At 38.9% G+C, this 27,759-nt stretch overlaps 1 protein-coding gene across 15 annotated transcripts in view; it reads right to left on the bottom strand.

The window, feature by feature from the left end:
* Positions 1-27,759, bottom strand: part of HUWE1 (HECT, UBA and WWE domain containing E3 ubiquitin protein ligase 1) — a 143,427-nt gene that overhangs the window by 56,088 nt on the left and 59,580 nt on the right. For 14 of the 15 annotated variants that reach the window (XM_068533919.1, XM_068533916.1, XM_068533920.1 and 11 more), the window contains 10 exons: positions 22,018-22,124; positions 21,298-21,475; positions 20,350-20,441; positions 19,504-19,715; positions 13,714-13,771; positions 12,529-12,705; positions 8,760-9,005; positions 7,472-7,605; positions 6,613-6,707; positions 1,948-2,139 (listed from right to left, as the gene is read on the bottom strand). In XM_068533919.1, the coding sequence (XP_068390020.1) occupies positions 1,948-2,139; positions 6,613-6,707; positions 7,472-7,605; positions 8,760-9,005; positions 12,529-12,705; positions 13,714-13,771; positions 19,504-19,715; positions 20,350-20,441; positions 21,298-21,475; positions 22,018-22,124 (1,491 nt within the window). The remainder of the gene's footprint in view (positions 1-1,947; positions 2,140-6,612; positions 6,708-7,471; positions 7,606-8,759; positions 9,006-12,528; positions 12,706-13,713; positions 13,772-19,503; positions 19,716-20,349; positions 20,442-21,297; positions 21,476-22,017; positions 22,125-27,759) is intronic. The other variant, XM_068533926.1, reaches the window with a different exon arrangement.

Here is a 27,759-nt window from a genome sequence, read left to right on the forward strand (position 1 = left end):
TAATAAATATGAAAGACAAACAAGATAAGCACTCACACTGTTAGGAGATATAAACTGAAACTACCTTTGTAGAAAGCAATACACAATATGAACTATTTAAGTAAATGATATATCTATGTATTGAATTATGGAGTCACTTAAAATGCCTACAGAGAACTTTAAAAATGGCAAAAATGCTAACAACTTAGACAAGAAAAGAACATCACATATATACTAGTATCGTCTCATCATAACATTAAATGTATGGTCCCCAAAGGAAAAAAGGTTGTTAGGAAAAGCATAAAAATTTAAAAAGTGGCCTTCTTAACACATTATATTTGGGTAATTTCCTTGCTTTTCTTAAAACATTTCTCTGTACTTTTTCTATAGTGAATATTTATTACTCCTAAAATCACAAATGAAAATGCTGTCACAACATGTCTGAAATAAACATTATTTCATCATGATCCAGGTCTGAATCAAAGCACATCTCTTAATTATACACATGTATATATGAACCCACTGTAAAAAAAAATAGGCTCTACTTGAGCTGGTACCACATATCGTACCCCAAAAGCTCAGTAAGCTCTGAGATATACAGCATAAGAAGAAAGGAACAGGTCTTTTCTTTTTCCCAATCCATCCAAATTAGGATCTCCCAATCCTAATGAGGGATCAGGCTACAGATACTCGCACTGCCTGGCTGGAGGTTGGGTGGGCCTAGACTCTGAAAGCCTAATGCATGTACACATTAAGTTTGTACTTTTCCACCACCATTTTCAGGTGAATAGACAGCAAAGTGGCTCAAAGGTAGTCAGCAAGGATAAAAGAGAAAAACAAAAGGCCAGTAACCATAGAGAAACAGACATCAAAAGCATGGGCTGGGCCCACACAGAAACCTCAGAATGTTCCAAGGTCACAGAGGTCTAACAAAGAAAGGGGAGATAAACATTAGCATCTTCTTGGATGGTCAATTTTTCTTCAATTTGGGGAAAGCGGCAGTAGACTTTCAAATTAAAACAAAGGAGCAGAATTAAACAAATTAAAACAGAACATAAAATTCAAGGAGGTTTAAAATAACAAATGGAAACACCAAAGGCCATATTTTGCTTGCTTTTGGGCAGAGCCCCCAATTCCCAGGAGTTGTCTACATTTTCCTTCACATTAAGGTGTCAGAAAGTGGCAAATGTACAAAATTGGTAGAGGTACAGAACACAGAAAATAGGTTCTCCACTGATTTTACATTAAGGGGCAAAAGATGGCAAAGACAGATCAGTGCACATCTTTATTCACTGTTTTGGTTGCACCGCACAGCACGCGGAATCCTAGTTCCCCGACCAGGGATTGAACCCGCACCCCCCACAGTGGAAGTGCAGAGTCTCAACCACTGGACCGCCAGAGAAGTCCCCAGTGCACATCTTTAATGTGGTCTTGCATCATATTACTGTAGTCTCCACAGAGCTGGCAAAGTAACTACTAAAACACAAATCAACTATGTCACTTGCCAGCTACACTCGAGGGACAGAGAAAGGAAAAGGAGACTGAGTGCAGTAGCCAGACAGGTAACAGGAAAGCAGGAGGGCTTAATATTAATACCACAAAAGCCAAGAAAAGAGTATTTTGAGAAGGAGGTGATAGGTCAACCATCATGCTGCGGAAAAGTGAGAAGTGGACTGAAAAGTATCCAATGGACTTAGCAACAAGGAGGTTACAGATACCTCGGTGAGACATTTCAGGGAAATGGTAGGAGCAGAGGTCACCTGCAGTAGTAGAAGAGTGAGCAGGAAGAAAAGGAGGGGTAGACTTGGCTTTCAGAAAGCGATTCTCTCATCTCTGTATCCCTAACAGTTAGTACAGAGCCTGTCACATGGCAGACACCTGAAAATGAGCCACCAAGTTTAAAACTTCCTTAAAGGAAACAATACAGCCATACTAGGCTCTAAAAGGGAGCAGAAGAAAGAGAATCACCTGACAATAACGGCTTGATTTGCTTGATTCTGGCAGCCATGGCAGGTGTGATTTTAGATTTGCCCTTAGAGTCTGAAGCAGTAGGTTCATCTGTCTCCATAGGAGCCAGCGTGTCACCATCAAGCCCAATGCCTTCCAACAAGCCCTGGGTAGAAGCATCCATACTTCCAGCAGTTCCATCCTGTTCCCCATCTGTAGACATAAGAGGGGAGCAATAAGACCATGTTGACCCAGCACTCACCTGGTTCCTTGTTCTGAAGAGTCCGAAGAAAGAGGTACCTACAGTGCTTGTTACTAAAATGTCCACAACTTTCTAAATCTGAAAAGAAAAAAACGCAAAACTGTACTTCTTTCCCTGGAGTCCTTCTAAGTAGCTAACACTGACATCTTCCAATGAGAGCATGTTAAAAGTCTTAACTTTCAAGGGCTACCTTGGAAGACTGTAGGCACACTGCATGACCCAGAAACTTCACATAAACTGCAGTGTGTGTGGTGACCCCATGCACTCAAGGCGCATACCCCACTAGAATTTTAGAGCTCGTTAATATACTCATTTGGACATCACAGATTACCACTAGAGAAATATATTTCCTAGAATTTAAGATTTTTGTATATGAATGTGAGATGAGTCTTTTTGGGGGGGGGGTGTGCTCTTGATCTAAGAATCAGCATTAGGCAAACTATAAAACACATCAAATTTTCTTTCTAATATTCTGGAAAAACTATGTGGAAATGGAGATACCTTTGTTAAATGTGAAAGAAACTGCTGGGGAAAAATATATCTAAATTGTTATGCAAGGCAATTCTTTGACTGCGAGTCTAATTTTGTTCTTGGTTTTTAGTAAATTATTTTATTCTTTCCTTGACTTAAAGTTGGTATATTGAAGACTGACAAAATTTGAGATTCTAACACTTGGTTTCGTCCATTTTCGTGTATATTTTATTAATTCTGTCCCCTTCCTCCACAATACAATAACTAGCTGTCATATAAAATCCTTATTTGTTGTTTCATAACTTATGTCTGCTTTATTAGTTCCTTATCATTTTCTCTATCTTTAGCAATCTCAATACAATTTTTAAGCATATCTTTTAAAACATCTTTATTGGAGTATAATTGCTTTACAATGGTGTATTAGTTTCTGCTTTATAACAAAGTGAATCAGTTATACATATACATATGTTCCCATATCTCTTCCCTCTTGCGTCTCCCTTCCTCCCACCCTCCCTATCCCACCCCTCTAGGTGGTCACAAACCACTAAGCTGATCTCCCTGTGCTATGCCGCTGCTTCCCACTAGCTATCTATTTTACGTTTGGTAGTGTATATATGTCCATGCCACTCTCTCACTTTGTCACAGCTTACCCTTCACCCTCCCCATATCCTCAAGTCCATTCTCTAGTAGGTCTGTGTCTTTATTCCCGTCTTACCCCTAGGTTCTTCATGACCTTTTTTTTTTCTTCTTAGATTCCATATATATGTGTTAGCATACAGTATATCTGATAGGTTTTTTTAAAAAAAATATCTTTATTGGAGTATAATTGCTTTACAATGTTGTGTTAGTTTCTGCTGTATAACAAAGTGAATCAGCTATACATAAACATATATCCCCATATCTCTTCCCTCTTGCGTCTCCCTCCCACCTTCCCTCTCCCACCCCTCTAGGTGGACACAAAGCACTGAGCTGATCTCCCTGTGCTATGCGGCTGCTTCCCACTAGCTATCTATTTGGTAGTGCATATATGTCCATGCCGCTCTCTCAGTTCATCCCAGCTTACCCTTCCCCCTCCCTGTGTCCTCAAGTCCATTCTCTACGTCAGTGTCTTTATTCCTGTCCTGCCCCTAGGTTCTTCAGGACCATTTTTTTTTAAAGATTCTATATATATGTGTTAGCATACGGTATTTGTTTTGCTCTTTCTGACTTACTTCACTCTGTATGACAGTCTCTAGGTCCATCCACCTCACTACAAACAACTCAGTTTCATTTCTTTTTATGGCTGAGTAATATTCCATTGTATATATGTGCCACATCTTCTTTATCCATTCATCTGTCCATGGACACTGAGGTTGCTTCCATGTCCTGGCTATTGTAAATAGAGCTGCAATGAACATTGTGGTACATGACTCTTTCTGAATTATGGTTTTCTCAGGGTATATGCCCAGTAGTGGGATTGCTGGGTCGTATGGTAATTCTATGTTTAGTTTTTTTTTTTTTTTAAACTTTGGGTTTATTTATTTTATTTATTTATTTATTTATGACTGTGTTGGGTCTTCGTTTCTGTGTGAGGGCTTTCTCTAGTTGCGGCAAGCGGGGGCCACTCTTCATCGCAGTGCGCGGGCCTCTCACTGTCACGGCCTCTCTTGTTGCGGAGCACAGGCTCCAGACGCGCAGGCTCAGTAGTTGTGGCTCACGGGCCTAGTTGCTCCGCAGCATGTGGGATCTTCCCAGACCAGGGCTCGAACCCATGTCCCCTGCATTGGCAGGCAGACTCTCAACCACTGCGCCACCAGGGAAGCCCTATGTTTAGTTTTTTAAGGAACCTCCATACTGTTCTCCATAGTGGCTGTATCAATTTACATTCCCACCAACAGTGCAAGAGGGTTCCCTTTTCTCCACACCCTCTCCAGCATTTATTGTTTGTAGATTTTTTAAAGATGGCCATTCTGACTGGTGTGAGGTGATACATCATTGTAATTTTGATTTGCATTTCTCTAATGATTAATGAGCATTCTTTCATGTGTTTGTTGGCAATCTGTGTATCTTCTTTGGAGAAATGCCCATTTTTGGATTGGGTTGTTTTCTGGATATTGAGCTGCATGAGCTGCTTGTATATTTTGGAGATTAATCCTTTGTCAGTTGCTTCATTTGCAAATATTTTCTCCCATTCTGAGGGTTGTCTTTTCGTCTTGTTTATGGTTCTCCTTTGCTATGCAAAAGCTTTTAAGTTTCATTAGGTCCCATGTGTTTATTTTTGTTTTTATTTCTATTTCTCTAGGAGGTGGGTCAAAAAGGATCTTGCTGTAATTTATGTCATCGAGTGTTCTGCCTATGTTTTCCTCTAAGAGTTTGATAGTGTCTGGCCTTTCACTTAGGTCTTTAATCTATTTTGAGTTTATTTTTGTGTATGGTGTTCTAATTTCATTCTTCTCCATGTAGCTGTCCAGTTTTCCTAGCACCACTTATTGAAGAGACTGTCTTTTCTCCATTGTATATTCTTGCCTCCTTTATCAAAGATAAGGTGACCATATGTGCATGGGTTTATCTCTGTGATAGGTTTTTCTTTTAAATTTTTTATTTATTATTTATTTATTATTTTTATCTTTGGCTGTGTTGGGTCTTTGTTTCTGTGTGAGGGGTTTCTCCAGTTGCAGCGAGTGGGGGCCACTCTTCATCGCGGTGCGCGGGCCTCTCACTATCGCGGCCTCTCTTGTTGCGGAGCACAGGCTCCAGACGCTCAGGCTCAGTAGTTGTGGCTCACGGGCCCAGTTGCTCCGCGGCATGTGGGATCTTCCCAGACCAGGGCTCGAACCCGTGTCCCCTGCATTGGCAGGCAGATTCTCAACCACTGCGCCACCAGGGAAGCCCCTCTGTGACAGGTTTTTATACACAGGATTATCTTCACTGTTTTCTTAATAGTTTATCAAATTCATTTTCGCCCTGATGCAGAGTATAGGAGAAGAAAACTTTCTAGAAAAGCTACTTCTGTTAATTTTTGGTTTGTTGCATTATGGTCAGAAGATTGTATTGGGTGGGCCAAAAGGTTCGTTCGTTTTTTTCCATAAGATGGCTCTAGTAGCACTTAGTTGTCTTTTAACTTCCTTCAAAACAATTTTGTTAGATTTTATGTGACAGCTGTCATATCAGCATGCATTTAAAAAAAGACTTATTAAAATTGGTGAATTTCTGTGTAGCCATTTTAATATTGAAGATGGGAGGGAAAAAAAGTAACATTTTCAGCATATTATGCTTTATTATTCCAAGAAAGGTAAAAACGCAACTGAAATGCACAAAACTATTTGTGCAGTGTATGGAGAAGGTGTTGTGACTGACTGAAAGTGTCAAAAGTGGTTTGCGAAGCCAGAGCCACTTAGAATAGTCATTTACCATTTTAACGTAAGAAATTAAGCTTCTGAAAAATAAGCATACAAAAATAATTAAAGACCCACCATAATCTTTGTTACAGTAATTTCTAAGAATCAATCTTACATTCTCAAAAAACTACATACAAAGATGTTCAGTTTTCAAAATAGTACATTAGAAACAACAGGGAATGGTTAATTCATGGTACCTTTACATGGCACTTAATATTAAGTGAAAAGAGACCTGTAAAATATTATGTCTAAGATAATCACAACTATGTTAATAAAACATACCTTCAGGGAAAAAGATTAGCAGATACTTCCAAAATATTTTTTGTGGTATAAATATGGGTGATTCTTCTTTCTACTACATTTTCTAATTTTTATCATTGTGGGTATGTATTTTTTTAATAGAAAAAATAACTGAAAATAGTTTAATTTTAAAATAAATAATTAAAAATTAATGAACGGAAAAAACTGAAGACTACAGATGATAGACCTACTAAAATTTCACAATAGACCTATAAAGACAGAGACAGACAGAACTTAAGAGAATTAATGGCTAGGATTTTAGTTTCTTGGAGTTACCTGATCTTTTTCCGCCCTGGGTCGTACCTGCCTTCTCATCCTTTGGAACCAGTTTCTGCATGTCCGCCTGACCAAATTCACACCCAGATGGCAGGCTGCAAGAAGAGAAACAGTGAGCAAAAAAACCTCTGATAACTCATCTTTTTAATGTTGTGCTTGGTCTCTGACCTGCTTGGCTGACACTATCCCCCTCCTATAGCAGGTAAGTTAACCTAATAAAACATCTGCAATGATGGAATTCCTGAGGTCGTACTCAACAGGTTTCCAACTCAACTCTTTATATCTGGCTAACAACAGGACCAAACTGTAAACACCCACCATGCTGACACAGCATAATTGAGATATCAGGTTAAAGATGACACATTTGTAAGGAAGTCCTTTGGCTGATAAGTGGGAAGGACAATGCTATTGGTTAAATGTTGTGTCTCCTCAAAATTCAAATGTTGAAATCCTAATGTCTGATGAGACGGTATTAGTAGTAAGGCCTTTGGTAGGTGCTTAAGTCTTAAGAGTAGAACCCTCATGAATGGAACTAGTGCCTTATAGAAGAGGCTCCAGAGAGATTCCTAGTCCCTTTTGCCATGTGAGGATACAATGAGAAGTCTGCAATGTGGAAGACAGCCCTCACCCAACCATGCAGACTTCCAGCCTCCAGAATTCTGAGCAATAAATTTCTGTTGTTTATAAGGACCCAATCTGTGGACTTTGTTATAGCAGCCCGAATGAACTAAGACAGACAAGGAGGCCTCTGAACTCTTTACCTTTCTATCCTTGACCAAAGCAATACCCCAGGCTCACTAAGCTTAGTTTCTGTTAGGAAAGACAACAGAGATAGTAAAAGAGATGACCATTTCCTTACCTGTTTGGGGTACACAGGGAGAGAAGGACAGTGCTTTCCCACACCAGGGAACAGTATAACTGGCTCAGCTTGCTCAGAACACTCAGACCCAACTGAGAGCCCCACTGGTTTACGGAGATGGAACGAATTTCACTCTGTAGCCAAAGTAAAACAGGTGATCTTTGGGATGCCCTCTGAACATTTATATTCAAAATCAACTTTCAGCTATTTACAAAGGATAAGGGATTTCTATTTTTCCTTCCTTACTATTCTCAGAGTTGTGTACTTCATCAAAATTTCCACACTTAAGAGATCATAGTTCCAGAAGGTATTCTCTTACAATATTTACAATCTGTCTCTAACATCCCTTCTCATTTCTTCTTTGTAAAATGAAAAACAGGAGTCATAGGCAACTCTGTTCTTCTAAATGGAAGAAACAGTTTTATAGACACATTGACAGCTTCCTAATTTTTTTAGATGGTGAGGGGGCTTGTTATTTCCTGTTTATTTCTTTATTTCAATCAATCAAATCACTCCTTAAAGCTCTGCTATGTAATTTAATTATTTTCTAAATAGTTTATAATTGTGCTTTTCATTTATTTTGATCCAAAGAACACACTCCTAGCTCAACAGCATAAAACAGGGCTGCTAAAAATACGACACCAATAATCTTTAGACTTGATTACTTGACAACTAAAGGTAGCAAAACTGTGAGCACTCAAAAAACAAATAAACAAACCCCCCTACCCCCAAACTTCAACTTTCTGGAGCCATAAGAGGACCCTCACATGGAGTGCAGACATAGGGTTTGATATTTAGGAAATCTTTAGTAATCTGTTAATCACCATTAACTTAAATGTTCTGTGGTCAAATTTCCTTCTTGCCATCTTATTATCAAGCCTACACGCATTTGTAGAAAGATTAGGAAGTAATACGGTCAGATGAGCACCCAGTTGAGGCTTGTCTGCTAAAAGGGGTGACTATACATCCCTAAGGCCTATATGGATGCTACAGATCTATTAATACCTGTATTTATCTCAACCTCTTTCACTCTCAAGAAGGTCCAGTTGACAAAACAAGTTATATGGTCACCCAACTTCCAATGAAAAAAATACTAAGGGGAAGTGAAACTAGACAGCAACTTGAAGCATAAACTTAAGTCATCCACCCAAAAGAACTCACCCTAAAACTGTTCTTTCAGCAGCTCGCCTAGGTAGAACTGCTTCTAAGTACACTAAGATGCCACGTATATGCCCTAGGTATTTTACCGACTTTAAACCAACATGTTCACACTTAACATAATTCTTACCTGTCCAACTCTACAAGTATGAACAAACATCATGATGTAGGCGTGGGCAGCAGTGAGCGCATGCAGTAGAGGTGTGGCTTGAGCTGAGAGGGTAGCATCAGCGACATTGCCAGCACAAGCCAGTTCTCGCAACAACACTGAGCCCCCAGGGGATTCTATTGGGCGGTGTAAGGGCTCCAAGGAGGAAAGAATGGAGTCCAACTGAAGGAGACCCTCCTGAAGGACTTTGGGTTCATGTGACAGTGTCTGAAATAAGAATAATTAAAGCATTAATGTACAATGAACTTCATATGCATGTCTTAATAGTCACGATGAAAGAAGTGGAAGACAAGTCTCACAAATTTCAGACCTGGCCATGGTCTTGCACCTGGTAAATGGTGGAGCCAAAACATGAACGAAGGTATGACATACCTAAACGCCTTTTAGAGCAACACATTACTTCTCTTGAATGAGAGGCTTTCAAAGGTGGTAGGCCAATCAAATTTAAAAGATTGTGATAGCCAAACTGGACTACTGTTACAGCAAGGACTCCATGCTGTAAGATTAATTCCAAATTTTGCACAACAGGGAGCAATGTTAGGCAAGGTTCCAAAGCATGGAAATGAACCACTATTACAAACGTTTTTTTCTTACCACAATAAGAGAGACAATTCTAGGATAGGCATCAGCTAGGCATTTTCTTATTTTGGAGACAACTCAAGGATTATATGGCCCCTGCAATTTCTTTCTGAGTATGAAGAAAAATCTTGACAGTGAACACTATCACTTGCCATTCAAAGATAGGAGAACTTATGTGCCTTTCCTACGGCTTTAAATAAATCTATCCACCCTCACACAGTATCTTACAGGTAGGATAAAGATGGAGCAGCCCTTTCCCCCCTCTCTCTCTCATAAATAGCACTTAATTAAATATTTGCAAAAAGAAAAGCAAAATAAAATATCAAATGCAGATGTCACAATTATGGATCTTTCCAAGTCCGCAAGAAATTGGATTTCTGATTTTTAGCAGAAATTACTTATCATTGCACAACTCAGCTAATAAATAAACTTCACAGATTTAATCCAATTCCTATAAAAATCCCAATGGCTTTTTTTTTTTTTCAGAAACAGAAATATCTCTCTTAAAATTCGTACAGAATCTCTAGGGACCCCAAATAGATATAGCTATCTTAAAAGAGAACAAAGTTAGAGGTCTCACATCCCCAGATTTGCAAACTTACCACAAAGCTACAGTTATCAAAAGTGTAGTAGTGGCATAAAGACAGACATCAACACCAACAGAACAGAGAGCCCCAAAATAAACCCTTGCATATATGGTCAAATGATTTTTGACAAGGTTGCCAAAACAAGGGTACAATAGAGAAAGGACAATCTTTTCAACAAATAGTGTTGGGAAAACCGGATACCCACATGCAAAAGAATGAAGCTGAACCTTACCTTACACCATACAAAAAATTAACTCAAAATAGATCAAAGACCTAAATATAAGAGCTAAAACTATAAAACACTTAGAAAAAGCCATAGGATAAAAGCTGCACGACACCGGATTTGGCAGTGATTTCTTAGGTACGACACCAAAAGCACAGGCAATGAAAAGTAAAAAGCAAAAACTAAACAACAAAAAACCCCCACAAAAAACAAACTGGACTTCATCAAAATTAAAACCCTTTTTCACATCAAATGACACTACCAAGAGTGAAAAGCAACTCATGGAATGGGAGAAAATAATCTGCAAATCATTTATCTGATAAGGGATTAATATCCAAAATATATTAAGGATTCTTACAACTCAACAACAAAAACAGACAACCCTATTAAAAAATGGGCTCTCCCTTTTCCTCAGAAGCTCTAGGCTGATGAGAGAAGGAAAGCATCAGGCAATTGAGGGGAAAAAAAAGTGCCAGGCTATCTAGAGAAAATGTGAAGAGATGCTCCAGGCCAATGAGAAGAATTAGGCAAGAAACACACAGATGTGCCAGCCTTCTGAGAAGCACCAGCCAGCAATACCTTACTTCTTTGAACTTGGAGGAACGGCTTCATCTCTACCCTTCTACCTCAAAGGGAATCTATGCCAAAATGCTCCAGTGAATGGAGGACACACTTGGATTTGTGAACTGAAGTGAAACGCAGAATCTCTGAGCCTTGGTTGTTTTGAAGATTGAAAAATCTTGTTCAGCATGGGTGACCACCAAAAAAGCAATCTAAAGCCATCTATATGACACAACTGAGACAAACTGGGGAGTCTGTTGTCAAATAAAATGTACTGTTTCGGAAAAAAAAAATGGGCAAAGGCCCTGAACAGACATTTTTCTAAAGAAGACATACAGATGGCCAACAGGCACATGAAAAGATGCTCAACATCGCTAATCAACAGAGAAATGCAAACGAAAACCACGAGATCTCATTTCACATCCATTAGGTTGGCTAGTATGAAAAAACTAGAAATTAACAAGTATTGGTGAGGATGCAGAGAAATCAACCCTTGTGCTTTGCTGGTTGGAATGTGAAATGGTAGAGATGTTGTGAATAATACAGTATGGCAGTTCCTCAAAAAATTAAAAACAGAACTACCAAATGATCTAGCAAATCCTACTTCTGGGTAGATAACCAAAATAACTGAAAGCAGAGCCTTGAGTATGATCTCACTTTAAAGTCAAACTCAGAACCAGAGAGTAGAACGGTGGTTGCCAGGGGCTGGGGGAAGTTGCGGAGATGTTGGTCAAAGGGTATAAACTTTCAGTTATAAAAGATGAATAAGTTCTGGGGATCTAATGTATAGCGTGGTGACTATAGTTAATAATACTGTATTATATACTAGAAATTTGCTAAGAGAGTAGATCTTAAGTGTTTTCACCATACACAAAAGCAAGGTCTGGAGAACACACCCATGTTTGTAGCAGCACTATTCGTAAGAAGTGGAAGCAACCAAAATGTCTATCAATGAATGAATGGATAAACAAAATGCACTTTAAACATACACTGGACTATTATTCAGCCTTAAAAAAGGAAGAAAATTCTAACATATGCTACAACATGGATGAATCTTGAGAAAATTATGCTAAGCAAATTAAGCCAGTCATAGAAAGACAAGTACTTCATGAATTCAACTTACATGACATACCTCGAACAGTCAAAATTCAGAGACAGAAAGTAGAATGGTGGTTACCAGGGGCTGGTAAGGAGAGGGGAACTGAAAGTTGTTGTTTAATGGGTGCAAATTTCAGTTTTACAAGAGGAAGAGAGTTCTGGAGATGGGTTTCACAACAATGTGATGTACCAAACACTATTAAACTATACACTTAAAAACGATTAAAGCGGTAAATATCATGTTATAATCTCTTTTACCACTATTTAAAATAAAGCAACTTCATTTTTGGGCAAAATTTGAGCAATGAACTACAGGTCAATCATGCTTAAAATACACAACTATCAAGCCTGAGAAAGGGGAAAAAAAATACATGGCTAAACAAACCAGACTGTGTTAAAACCCACTTCCAAAGCTTTCTTGGAGATTTATTTTCCCTTCCAAAAAACTCATATGTTAGAACTATATACCAAATTCAGGAACAAAGAACAAACACTTTGACTTTTCAATGAGAAATAACGTGGCACACTATTTATTAGTCACAAAATCCACTTATAGTACATAACCTCAAATTTCTTCATTATGTTTTAGTTGAAGGGGAGACCACAGTAAAAACACGTATATAGAAGTATTGCAAAATTGATTTCTAAAAGAAATGAAAATATTCGGCCAGATGCTTCTTACCAATATGGATTTGCAGACACCTGCAACAGCCTGACAGGCTGCAGATGTGGGAAAGTCAATGGGCAGATTGGGAAGACCCAAAATGGTAACCAAAGGCAAGAGTCCTTTCTGATTCACAAATTCCTGGCAGTGGTCATCGGTTGTATTGTTGCTCAGAATAGATTCCACAAATTTCATCTAGGTAATAAAAATTTAAAAAAAAAGTTAGAGCCTGACACTTGGAACTAAAATGCCAGCTTGGAATTAGGACAGGGGTAACCTTATAGTCATGAAACCAGTATTTTCTAGAATATCAAAACCTCAGGTAAGCAGTAATAGGTATATGAAATGACCCCTAAACATCCAGAAAATAAGGAATTACAACTTCTTCCCAATATATCTTTTCAGCCACACCTAAAGTCACATAATCTGAGAAGCACAGAGAGGTTAAATGACTTGCTCAGGGCCACACCATGAATTAGTGGCAGAATCAGGTCTAATCTCTTAATTTGCTCATTTAGTGCTTCTTGCAGATAATGTGTTGCCTCTCCCCTGGAAGCAAACATCATGGATACTTTTCTTCAAATATGCTCATAATGCAAATGAAACCTAGAACCCTGGAAGAGTGATTCAGACTAAACAGAGCATTTTGTAAGGGTAAGAAAGTAAAATACGGGAAACAAACACACAGGCAAAAGAGAAACCATCTTTGGAAGTCTGGAAGTGCTTACTGGGCTAGAACAAATGCTAAATGGGCTTCCCCTTATAGGTAAATAACGCTGGGAAAATTCAAACTCTTCCTTTTTTCCTGTGAGACACACAGAAGTTAAAAGAAAACACCACATTTTTATTAGTATTATTATTGGTAAAAGAGAAGTTAATGGGAAAAAAATGGCAAGTAACGGGAAAAAAATATGTTGGGACACACTCAAGGAACATAATACTGGACTGGCCTAACAAAGCCCATTCTCCTCCTGTTTGGATTCCAAAGGGGAATCAACAGAAAATTGGGAATATTCAAAAAGGGACTGTTAGCTAATTTTTGGCAAATCACACAGAACAAGGTTTACACATCTTTCCCCGCTGCTCTCTGCACTTTAAGGGCCCCAGTGAAAATAAACACAAGTCATCAGACTATTTGGTAACCCCACACATTTTCCAGAAGAGCACACACCTTTACTCAGATTGCCCTACCATTAATCTTACCACATTAAGGATGTAATCCATGAGGGGAATAGGAATACGTTCCTCTGTACCAACAACCCTGTTAAGGGAGAAAAGAGTGAGTTTCACAGAAATTCACAATACCAGTGCAAAAGAACAAAGCGAAGAAAAGGAAACCGTGAAATTCTAGTCCTTTCTCTCAGTTAGACTTATAGCCTTTAGTATATAGCACAGAAAAAAAAAAAAGAAGGAAAAAGAAAAGAGCTGAAATCAATTCTGAAGGTAGCTTTCCTAGCCTGAGTAGGTTGAGAGCACAAAAGGAAAAACCAAGCTTTCACAAACTCAGCACTTGTACATATCGCAAAAGAAATTATTCTATCTTAGGCAAACTACTGTAGGAGGAATTCATCAATATGAAAATACTAAAAATAAGCAAGTTCAATTAAGAGACTATTTAAATATTTGCTTGAAGAAAGGAGCTAGGCAAAGAAACAAATACATAAACATCTTACCGTGTTCTTGCATCAGATTTAATGTTATAGAGAGCAGGAAATGGAATTTAATTTTGGTCAAGAATCCATGCTTAGATTGGTAAACCATTCAGAATAGTCAAAGTTGGTCAAAGATGAAGGCAACACCCAAGGCCTCCTTCTCTAACAACCTTTTCCTGAACTACCCAAAAATTGTGATCAGGTCCTTTTGCTTCAGGTGCTTCAATGATGCATTGAAGATAAGAAGGCTGCAATAATGCCATAGCTGCAGAAAATGCAGCCTTTAGACCAATGGCTACACCTTGGCTTTTGTAAGAAATAAACAGAGGGAAAAACTCCACAAAGTATATTGAAATGAAACAAAATCTACCTAAAACATAAACCCTAGAAAAGGACAAAACTTGAGTTGAATAAGGAACAGTTTAGATATAGGCCCTTGGGAGAAATTTGGGAGAAAAGGGCAGAGATAGAAGAAGGGAGAGGTAGGGGGAGAAGGCAGAAAAATTGGCAAGAAATAATTTCGTCTCTGAGCAAGATAAAATGTGAACAAAGATTTGCCAGGCATGGGGATATGTGGCAGCAAAATGGAGACTAGGCAATAGGCAAAGAGAGTGGAGAGGCATGACGAACTGCTTTAGAGCTAAAATATCTCGAGCTAGGGGGCTTGGGTAGGATGTTGTGAACATGCTCAATGAAGAATCTGGGGAAGAACTTTGTACAAAGGGAGGACCTATATATAAGCCAGGAGTGAAATGATTCCATGGGAAGATTGCAAACCCTTCCCTGACTGTAAACTTCCTCTGCAGAATCACTGCCACATTTCCTGCTACTTACACCAATTATCCGCCCCAGCTTGACTGCACCTCCCTGGGAAGAACTCAGAGATCCACCTCTACAGCTAAGAAGTACAGGTGTGGCTCTAAGCCCAGGGAGATACCTGCTCCTTTGCAGAAGCCAAATATAATGGTAAAGACCCAAAGCACCATCATGAAATGTACTTTCTTCATTTGCTAGATGGAAGTTGGAGAGAACAAGAGAGAAAACAAACCAACAGTGGTTCTTAAACTCCAGTAATGAACTTGTTCAGTAACCACTTTTCTCCCCACCATCATCTTTTTGGCTTCCAGGCTCAGGGCATCATATAGGAATAGTAAAAATGATCAACTTTCTTCAGTAGAAATCCCCCTACCACTGGTTTTAAGAAAAGTCATTCTAATCCTAACCTGATATGAAACTTTGACCCACAGCATCTTTGAAACAATGGAAGACTGCATTTCCATGAAGAATGAAACAAATTTATCTTAACTGTCAAATTAAAAACTGCTGCCTCTCCGCCTTCTCCAAAACAGACACACATTCCCAAACTTAATTTTAACTCTAGTCACTTTTACATGTGTATTTATGATGTTGGAGCCCTTAATCAGATGTAGAGGAGAAGGATTCCAATTGAGTGTCATAGTACACGGGTACAGGACAACAGATCTCATGTTTTGGGGTTTTTTGGTGGGGGAGGGCGGGGGTGGGGGTAGGAAAATCAGGTCTTTCTTCCCACTCCTGAGGAGACACAGCTGCCTTTGGCAAAAGAGCCCTCCCAGTGGGCCACGATTCAGGGAACAACTGTTTCTCTGCATGTGATGCCTTTAAGGCCCAGACAGTTGTTATTCAAGTTACAAAGACCACGTGGATATATATAACCCATTTCTTTCAAGTTGTTCAGGGTAGGTGGTTAAGTTAGGCAAAATAAATGGAATCAATCACAAAAATAAACCATGGTGCCCCAACTGAAAACCTTGGTTACTTACTGGCAAGTATATTCACCCCCAGCAAAATCAGTTTTGCTGAGCTCAAACAATTCAGAAGGCAGAAGAAAGAGGCCAAAAGACAAGTATTTAGAACTACTTGTGGTGAATGCCTTTGAATGTAGAACAGAACTCCATGTATTTGGGGTAGACTGTAATGCCTAAGTTTCCTTATTGCAGATTTGTAGCACAAAACCATGTGTCTCAAGATCAAATACAATCAACCATTTTATTCAATGCTAGCTGCTGATTTTGGGGACAAAACCAAGGGAAAAGAACACTGTCTTAGTCTGGAAAAAAGAAAAAAAAAAAAGAAAACTCAAAACTTCGTCAACAGGTGAGTGGATAAATGCTGTAGTATATTCATACAATGGAATACTATTCAGCAACAAAAACAACATACTGATAGACACAACATGGATGAATCTCAAAAATACGCTATGCAACAAAAGCCAGAAACAAGAAAGTATATACATTAGATATGATATACATATAAGACTCCATTTATTCTATTTATACGATGTTCCAGAACAGGCAAACTTATTCTATGAATGACAGAAGTAAGATAGGTAGCTGCCCCATTTTAGGGTAGGGAAATAGGAAATTTAAAATCTGTACCATTTACTGCATAGGAATTATATACCTCAATTAAAATTAATGGAAAAAATTTACTCATGCGTGTATTTAAGGCATTGGAAAACAGATGTGGGCATGGGAAACCAGAATTTGTTCGGGAGTCCCATTGAAGAATTTTGCGTTGGGTGGGGGAAGGATACAAACAAGACTTTTGGGGAGAGGGGTGGCACACACTGCAAATTTTTCAAAGCCACTTTCCCATATTGGCAGAAAGTACATAGCAACTCCCACCATAACAACTACCTGGGATAAGGAGATAAAAGAATTTTACCTTTAATAGATAGTGGCTTTCAAAACATAGGTTGAGTTTAGATAGTCTTTTGTGTTCCCTTCCAGCTCTAATAATCCATGTAATGACCCAATTGAAGCTTGTGAAGGTGGCAGGAGTAGAAAAGTACATGTGTCAATATTTGTGAGATTCTTAGATATGTTATGCGAATGAGGTGCTGATGAACACTCAGACCATGCAAGATACAGAAGAACATCAATACCATGGAACAGCAACTATTAGAGTCCTTTGCAGCTTAGAAGCTACATATGACTAATACTATGATAGAGTATTAATGTTGTGGGTCTAGATTTTAACTATTTTCTTCATTCTTGTTCATGTTTCATTAGGCCCAGCTCTCTTGGCATTTAAGACTCGGGGACTCCTTAATCTAATACTCTTGATTCATTTTATCAACTCACTAAATAAACAGTTATTGACTGATTACCTACTATATACAAAGTGATTGGGATACACTGTTGAATGAGACATTGTTCCTGCCTTGGAGAACTATGTAGATTAGTGGGGGAAACCATTAGAATATATAAATAACTTTAACAAAACTGTTGGAAGAACACAAAAGATCAACTTCCTATTTGGAGGTTAAAAAAAGTTCTTTTAAGAGTAAGGCACTTGAGCTGGACTTGTAGGAATTTGGTAGATGGAAAAGAAGGAGATAAGATAATTTGAGGATGGGGGATAAATATGAATAGAATATACAGTGACTCATGATATTCCAAGAAAAGCATGCAGAGTGAAGACATATGAGGGCTTGAGAAAATGTCAATTTACCAAGGCAGCTTAAAATCTGGGCATGTTAGACAAAAGGTATTAAGAAATCCAGGTCGTGAATGGATAAAGAAGTTGTGGTACATATATACAATGGAATATTATTCAGCCATAAAAAGGAACAAAATTGAGTCATTTGTTGAGACGTGGATGGATCTAGAGACTGTCATACAGAGTGAAGTAAGTCAGAAAGGGAAAAACAAATATCGTATATTAATGCATGTATGTGGAACCTAGAAAAATGGTACAGATGAACCGGTTTGCAGGGCAGAAGTTGAGACACAGATGTAGAGACCAAACGTATGGACACCAACGGGGGAAAACTGCGGTGGGGTGGGGATGGTGGTGTGCTGAATTGGGCGATTGGGATTGACATGTATACAGTGATGTGTATAAAACTGATGACTGATTAAAAAAAAAAAAAAAAGAAATCCAGGTCGAAAAGTTATATCCAGACGAATGTACACAGCTTGACTCAAAACCACCACCACTACTAACATTCAAGAAATCCATCCCTAGTTTGTAGCCAGGAACGGGAATCCTATGCCAGCAGGATGGCTGACAATCAAGGATGTGGCAACGAAGCACTAAGATTCCGACTCCTTTGCAAATAAAGTCCTGCTTCCTTTTAGGGTATCCTCCTTTTCCAGAAAGAGAACATTTTTTTTGTGTGTGTAAACTTTTTATTGACACACAACATACAAGCAAAAGGTGCACAAACTTAAGTGAACAGCTTGACAGTTTTATACAAATTGAACTCACTATGTTACTACCAGCACTCTACAACACCTCCTCTCAGAGAACATTTTAATCAAAACAGAAGATGGTGCTAGATGAAGGCAGGGTTGCCTTCTCAGACAATGAAAATATATCTGCCCAAGAAAGCAACATACTTAAAACACAATGCCTCTCCCCTCCAAAAAATTCATACCAACAGGCTCATTACTTTCTAGAGTTCCAAGAGGGCATACCTGTTTTGGATTCTAGACCTTCGCTCCTGCTGTCTACTCCACCATAATCTTCTCTTAAGTCTCAAGCCACCCTTTGAGATGAGCTCAAACCCATTCATATCCACACCTAAAATGCTCATGCTTTTCTCAGAACTACTTCTATATATACACCAAAAGAGCACTTATTAAAGACTGCATGACTGTCCAGAGGGATCATGCCCATTTCGAGCATGAAGGTGATTAAGAGTTACAGCTACAGCAGTTGCTTTTCATCCCTTGCATGCGAACACTGTAAGCTCGAAGAACCAGGTCTACCAGCAGTCTTTAAGCTCACCCCCATCCCCATCTCACCATCCAGGTAATCAATTTTCATGTAGAACAAACCTCAAATAAATACAAGGAAAATCTACTGTGCCTAGTTACAATCATATAGTACATTCCAAAGCCTTCTGATGTATCTGGAATGAACAGATGAAATAAACAAAAACAGAGACCGACCAACAACAAATCCCTGTAACTCTTAAGAACTTCTTAGGAGATAGGCTTCGAAAGTGCAACGTGTTTAATGTATGCTCACTTATAGAAAACAATCAAGCAGTCGATGACATGGAATACCAAATCAACAAAGGGAAATCCTCTGAAGAAGGCCTTTTAATTTGATATACTGAATTCTGATTCAATTTCATGAACAGCGTTTAAAAAAGAAAGCTTGCTAAAGCAACCAAAACAATTAAACACCAAAGCACAAACGACACACAAGGGTCAAAGAAAGATAAATTACAGACATTTAGGGCCGGAAGAACCTTATAGCTGGATCTAATCCAACTCCCTCATTTTTACAGATGAAAACAACATGCTCAAGATCACAAGGCTAGAGAACCTGTCTTGTGAACACTTACTGCTGATTAGGCTCAGTTTCATTCTGCTGGGTAGAATTAAAGCTCTGCATGGCCTGTACTTCCTCTTCCTCCTCATCCTCACTAGAGGCCTCTTCTGCAGCATGATTAGATCTTGGGGGAGGAGCAGTGGCAGTGCCATCTGCCTTCTGGATTGATGGCTTCTGACAGATGTATTTAGGGTCTCTTCCAAGGTTACAGATTTCTTCAAGTAACTGAAAGGCAAAGGAAACAAGATTACTTATTAGTAATTAAGGAATGGGGAGATGACTAACATTTTTGGAGCACTTTCTATGTGCTATATATAGAAGTGCCAAAACACTTTATATACATGTTATATACACTATTCCTGGAATATAGTCATTAATTTCATTTTACAAACAAGGAGACTGAAGTCCTATGAAGTTAAACAACTTCTTCAGTGTCACATGGCTGTTAAGTGACTGACTGACTGATGTGACTCCATGTTCTAATTCACCAACCACCAGTAACTCATTTACCAGTTTCAACAATCCTAAGGGGCAACTGGCAGGGCCAGTAAATGTGGGAAAAAAAAACCCCAACCAAAAACCAAGCAACAAAGATTAGAAAGGGTAATATGCTTTTACAAACAGAAGCTAAGCCTTGGCAACTTCTTAGTATCCTGTATAAGAAAGCAATACTTAAGTGACTTTTTTTGGGGGTGGGGTAAAGGACCAACCCAAGGACTTGGAGAAAATGAGGCAGACATAATCCTCTTATAGGCACAGTCTAAGAATCCAAATGACCTCCAGTAGGTCATGCCTTTTCCTAAAAACTCCCACTTCACTGCTCTCTCATGCCCATGGTCACAGCCGTATCATTTCCCACCTTGATGATCGCAGTCGTTGCATCTGTTTTGAGGGTTGGCTGATGTCTCATGAGCTCATCAACAGCACTCCCGAGGTTGGAGGCAGTATCCCCTTAAAGCCAAAAATGGAACTGTTAGAAAGACTGAAGAAAATAGAGCTTGGGCTATTTTTTTTTTTTTGGTGCCAATATAAGGAGGAAAGAAGAAACTGAGCTGGTTGTTGTGATTTTCTAATGCCATGCTTTCTCAAACGAATTCACACCAACCTCTGCAACCAAATCACTGGGGAGGAGGAAAGAAATTTATCAGTCTAGTAAACACACTTTAAGGTAATCATGTATGCTAAATTCTACCCTAGTAATCTCTACTGTCAAGGTCTGAACTAGTATTGTAGCGTGAAGAGAGAACGAGAAACGAAAGAACCATAAACCATTAACCCTGACTGCCCCGGTAAAGAATGGCAGTGGCTAAAATGCTACAGTGGTGACAAAGCACAAAGCACATTTTTGAAAACTGGATTCTTTCTGGAACCCTTCCTTCTTGCTACGCCTCAATGATCTGGTCTCAAATACACTGAGAAGGAAATCTATTAATTTGTGACTATCTTAGGGACTTGGATATTAGAACAGAAGATTACCAGGATCTCCTGTTGCTGAAGACTAGATGGTGGACCTGAAAATCTACTGCTGGTTTTCTAATACCTATTTCTCACCAGCACTGTAACAGTACATTTAACAGTGAACTGTTGAGAAGCATGGAAATATTATAAGCAGAGGCTAAGGATGAAGTATTCTTGTCTCCCTGCAATAGATTATATGGTGATAATTCCCATTAAGCTTAGCACACCTAGCCAGAGACATGAAGTGAGGTCAAGGAAGAGTTTCCTTGCCAATTGGTGGCCTGATAATCACCTAACTCTCGGCACAACAGCCAACCAATTATTTATTTTAAGGCAAATCCTTACTTACCTAGAGGATCAGAACTCCTCCTCCTCCGCATGGCTGGGAGGTAATCTGGAGACAGAAGAACTTTGAAGAGACGTTCAAAAGGCTGACACTGTACAAATGACTGAAGACCTCGGGCATTCAAGCAGAGTGCACTGAATACATTTGGGAGAGAGCCAAGGACTTCACGGGTAGCAGGAACCTAGAGAGAAAATAAAGTGAGCTTGAAGACATCTGAAAGAGTCCAGGTACAGAGTTAGGAAACTTTGGCCAGGTGTACTACACAGAGAGATCAAAGGGATCTTGATGACCAGGTCCCAATGGTTTCTTTCTCTTTTAAAATACTTTTAATTTTACATTGGAGTATAGTTGATTAACAATGTTGTGATAGTTTGCAGGTGTACAGCAAAGTGCTTCAGTTATACATATACATGTATCTATTCTTTTTCAAATTCTTTTCCCATTTAGGTTGTTACAGAATATTGAGCAGAGTTCCCTGTGTTATACAGTAGGTCCTTATTGGTTATCCATTTTAAATACAGCAGTGTGTACATGTCAATCCCACACTCCCTAACTATCCCTTCCCCCCACCCTCCAATAGTTCCAATACTACATATAGAAAACAAAAGATAGGATTTTCATGCCATAAGACTGCTTTTCAAGTGTGTGTGTGTATATGTCTGTACATTTTATGGAAAGGGGTATGCATGGAGCATTCTTTACAGATCAGCAGAAAGGTCTCACGTCTTTGATCAGCAGTGCATGCAGCATGACATCTGTCAATCCATTGTCCTGGAGTGAGGAGAGCAATGATGGTTCTTGAAATACAAACACAGTCACCACTTCAGTAGCTAAAAAAAAGATGAAAAATATAAGAAACTGAGAGATTCTTCACAGGTATTAAAAGCAAAACTTCAAAGGCTCAAACAAAACAAAATAACAAAAAAAACCAAACCCAGAGCTCAATGTACAACAATTTAATCACGTGCATGTGCTTAGTAAAAGTTCTAATATTGCCCATCAGAGATTGATCACTATTAGGAATTTAGTGACTACTCTTCAAGATTTTTATGGGGCAAGGTATAGGCATGACAGTTATAGTTAGAAATATTGTAATGAGTAGTGGAAATATGCTAAGAGAGTAGATTTCAGGTGCACTCATCACACAAAAAAGGGAAACTATGTGAGGAGATAATGCTTGACTGTAGAAATCATTTCACTATGTATAACAGATTATGTTGTACACCTTAAATATATAAAATTTAAGAAAAAATATATAAATAAAACCTGAAAATTTCAAGATTTTTATGAGCATATTTTGACAAGAATGAGGTTAACTTGTTTTTTCAATTGTAATATGCACCATATAATCTCCTTTATCTTTTCCATGTCACTACAACTCATTCAATTTGAATGGCTGCATACTGTTCTACTAAATACATGTACCACCATGTATATAAACCAGTCCATAATGGTGAGAATTGATAAACCTAAAAATATACCCTTTTTTGTCTGCTTAAGCAGGAAAAAAATGTAAGATGGTGGTGTGTGTTTGCTGGGTTAAAGTGAATGTAAACTTACTGATGAAAATGGACAAAATGTCTTCTAAAAAGCCCTTTCAGCAATTTAAAAATACCATCAGCAATGTTAAGAGTCCTTGGGTAGGGACTTCCCTGGTGGTGCAGTGGTTTAGAATCCTCCTGCCAATGCAGGGGACACGGGTTCGATCCCTGGTCCGGGAAGATCCCACATGCCGCGGGAAAAAAAAGAGTCCTTGCGTATTAATCTGACCAATTTTTTTTTTAACATCTTTATTGGAGTATAATTGCTTTACAATGGTGTGTTACTTTCTGCTTTATAACAAAGTGAATCAGTTATACATACACATATGTTCCCATATCTCTTCCCTCTTGCCATCTCCCTCCCTCCCACCCTCCCTATCCCACCCCTCTAGGTGGTCACAAAGCACAGAGCTGATCTCTCTGTGCTATGTGGTTGCTTCCCACTAGCTATCTATTTTACGTTTGGTAGTGTATATATGTCCACGCCACTCTCTCACTTTGTCACAGCTTACACTTCCCCCTCCCCATATCCTCAAGTCCATTCTCTAGTAGGTCTGTGTCTTTATTCCCGTCTTGCCACTAGGTTCTTCATGACCTTTTTTTTTTTCCCTTAGATTCCATATATATATGTGTTAGCATACTGTATTTGTTTTTCTCTTTCTGACTTACTTCACTCTGTATGACAGACTCTAACTCCATCCACCTCACTACAAATACCTCCATTTCGTTTCTTTTTATGGCTGAGTAATATTCCATTGTATATATGTGCCACATCTTCTTTATCCATTCATCCGATGATGGACACTTAGGTTGCTTCCATGTCCTGGCTATTGTAAATAGAGCTGCAGTGAACATTTTGGTACATAACTCTTTTTGAATTATGGTTTTCTCAGGGTATATGCCCAGTAGTGGGATTGCTGGGTCGTATGGTAGTTCTATTTTTAGTGTTTTAAGGAACCTCCATACTGTTCTCCATAGTGGCTGTATCAATTTACATTCCCACCAACAGTGCAAGAGTGTTCCCTTTTCTCCACACCCTCTCCAGCATTTATTGACCAATTTTTGACAGTATATAGAGTTGTGCCTTAAGACTACCATTAATGCAAATATGGGAAAAAGAATATGGAAAAAACTCTATGCAAGAGAAAACAGTACAGCATTAATGCATTCATTAAAAAGTAAACAAAAGAGAAACTAGAAAAAACAGAAGAAAGTAGAATTTAGTGAAACTGTAAGCAAAATGCACAAATAATTAAAACCAATTACCAGCCCTCTGAAAAGACTGAAAAAGCTTACAAACTTAAGGGAAATCTAATAAAGAGAGCAATATATATTAGCAATGAAAAAAAGAGATTTAACTGGATTCAGAACAAATAAAATTTTACAAACTGCATGTTAACAATGAAGTGCAATGCTTTTGTAAGAAAATGTCATAAAAATTGACTATCAAGAAATGATAGCAAAGCAGACTAGACCATTACAAGAATTTTTAAAAATACTACCAAGTAACAGAAAGGAACCAAGGCAACAATTTCAGACATGAGTGTTATTAAACCTTCTAGGAGCAATTAAAACAAGGCTTCCTGGGCTTCCCTGGTGGAGCAGTGGTTGAGAATCTGCCTGCCAATGCAGGGGACACGGGTTCGAGCCCTGGTCGGGGAGGATCCCACATGCCGCGGAGCAACTAGGCCCGTGAGCCACAACTACTGAGCCTGCGCGTCTGGAGCCTGTGCTCCGCAACAAGAGAGGCCGTGACAGTGAGAGGCCCGCGCACTGCGATGAAGAGCGGCCCCCGCTTGCCGCAACTAGAGAAAGCCCTCACTCAGAAACGAAGACCCAACACAGTCATAAATAAATAAATTAATTAAAAAAAACAAGGCTTCCTAACTCATTTAATGAGATTTTTAAGTCTCATTTTAAAACCTGACAAGGAAGGCACATGCACATACAATAGCCATAAACCATGTATAAAACAAACTCATAATTGCTGATGCCTGAGATCTAAAAGAAACCAGAGGATTTTCAGTTCATGATGGTCAACAGAGCACCTCTCATCAAATGCTATTGAAATGGCAGATATATGACAATTACTGGGACCAACAGTTGTCAATGGCCTTTGGTATTTCTGATGAGCTATAAACTTATCGAAAATTTAAGTCCTTTTTTTGGGGTTTCTATTGGTGTATGATAGACCCTTTAATAGACTTCCATTCGTACAAATGTCTAAATTCTAAGGAGCTATTAAAATTGAGTATTCATAAACTAAAATTAGTGTTCTATTAGAGATTACTAAGACATCAAGTCTGTTATTTTAAGGAGGTCTAGCTATTTAATATAATGCTATGTCATAATGCTACTGTGCAACGGGGACAGTTTAAGCCCTCTTTTAAAATTAATAGATGATTAAGAATTCGAATGAACACACAAAAACCAATTAGTTCCAGATGGAACCAAGCAACTAACTCCTAAAAGAAATAACTCTTAAAAAATTTATGATTAAAATCAAATTCTAGAAACCACAAAACCCATAAAACAGCAATAATCTAAGACAAAGGGTCTCTTAAAAATAAGGTAATAGTTGGCGATCAAAAACACTTGTAAAGAATTAAAGATTTGATAATGCAATAGGCATCTTGAAAGATTATAAAGAAATTCTCTCAGAAAGTAAGTGACATGAGATCAATATGGTAGTCTAATTAGCTAAACAATAGGGTTTCCAGGAGAGAACATTAAGTTAAAAGGAACCAAAGGAATTTCCCTGAAGCAGGAAAAAATATTTAGATTTTTAAAAGGGCCTAACCAAGTGCTATGAGGGAACACTGAAAAGAAACAGAACTAAATACAGCCTGGTAGGGCTTCCCTGGTGGCGCAGTGGTTAAGAATGGACAAAAAATGGACAAAATGTCTTCTAAAAAGCCCTTTCGGGCTTCCCTGGTGGTGCAGTGGTTGAGAATCTGCCTGCCAATGCAGGGGACCCGGGTTCGAGCCCTGGTCTGGGAAGATCCCACATGCTGCAGAGCAACTGGGCCCGTGAGCCACAGTTACTGAGCCTGCGCGTCTGGAGCCTGTGCTCCGCAACAAGAGAGGCCGCGATAGTGAGAGGCGATGAAGAGTGGCCCCCGCTTGCCACAACTAGAGAAAGCCCTCGCAGAGAAACGAAGACCCAACACAGCCATAAAAATAAAATTTAAAAAAAAAAAAAAAAGCCCTTTCAGCAATTTAAAAATACCGTCAGCAATGTTAAGAGTCCTTGGGTAGGGACTTCCCTGGTGGTGCAGTGGTTTAGAATCCGCCTGTCAATGCAGGGGACTCGGGCTGGATCCCTGGCCCGGGAAGACCCCACATGCCGCGGAGCAACTAAGCCCGTGTGCCAAAACTACTGAGCCCACGTACCACAACTACTGAAGCCCGCGTACCACAACGAAGAGTAGCCCCCGCTCGCTGCAACTAGAGAAAGCCTGCACACAGCAATGAAGACCCAACACAACCAAACCCCCCCGCCAAAAAACCCACAAAAAACAAAAAAATAAGTAAATTTATAAAATAAATAAATACATCCTGGTAAAGTTTGTGAACTTTAAGGGTAAAGAGAAAATGAAGTTACCTACAAAGGAACAAGAACCAGTTTAACAACATGGTTATTTACAATATGTAACATAAGACAGTGGAGAAATGTCCACAAACTTCTTAAAGAAAAGGAAGTATAACACCCTAAAAATTACCCAAAGATGTACTCCAACAAAATTAAAAAATGCATCAAAGAGAGGGAAAGCCAAGGGTTACTAAAAAGAAAACAAAGAGAATGCTGAAAAAGAAGTGAAGTAAAGGCAAGCTAAAGGTCTTATTTTGTCCATTTTGGCAGAGGATAGAACAAGAAATATTAAAAGTTTAGATGTCGATAAAACAATATAAGGATAACAATTACAAAAAAAAGGAGTAAGAAAATTAATTTAAGATTCAGAATATGAAAAAAGCACCAAGAATTTAGACCCTCAGGATTTTGTCCTGCAAATAATTTACCTAACCAAGTGACCTTGGTTTTCAAGACTGTTTAGGGCACTTGGAATAGGACATAAAAGCAGAGGGACATACCTTTGTTGAGTAGAAAATCCAGTAAAAAGGGGATTTCATTTATATTATGGATGGCACTCATACGTGATAGAGCCTGCTGGAGAGTTGCTGCTTTCCACCCCTTGACTGCGTCACTCTTGATAAAGGATGGGACTTAAGAGTCAGCTCAACTTGAGAGCTGACTGTAGTCATTTTGGCACTGGAGAACACACTTCAATAAAGGTATGCCCATTTTCCATATGTTTATAGATTCCTGGGTGGTAGCTAATGGCCTCACTGTTTATTTCTGGTCAATGGGCTCAAAGTAATTATCCCATTCAGGATCATGCCCTATGGGGCCTTCCACATTGGGGATATATTGCTGCTCAGACTTTGCATATTACAATTAAAGTTTCGTGTCTCAACTCATGCTAAGGCCACCACAGAAGAAGTTCATTTTAATGCCACAGCTGACTAACTTGCTCACACTTTTTAAATAAGCTCAGATATTACTCCCTGTCCTTGGTTCAGTGGGTCCATGAGATGTCCAGTCACCGCAGTCCCCAGACCCTTAAATACGGGCTAAATACCATGGCATCCCCATGACACTGGCCTTAACCCAAACTATGGCCTCTCAATGTGATCTTTGTGTCCTGTCCTGTCATTGGCATTATGGCCAATGGAAATCCATACCAAGGAATGAACACCCCTTCTCTGACTGGCAAATTCATTTTGTTAAGCCAATGCCTCAATATGCTGGTGCAAATTGCTATGCCCTCAACAAAGATTGATTGTTAAGACAGGCCTGCTCTTGGTTTATCCTTCCTGCCATGCTACTGCTAACAATAGTATTATTATAGGCCTCACAAAACGT

The sequence above is a fragment of the Eschrichtius robustus genome, chromosome X, assembly GCF_028021215.1.
Source record: "Eschrichtius robustus isolate mEscRob2 chromosome X, mEscRob2.pri, whole genome shotgun sequence".
NCBI classification, from domain to species: Eukaryota; Metazoa; Chordata; class Mammalia; order Artiodactyla; family Eschrichtiidae; genus Eschrichtius; species Eschrichtius robustus.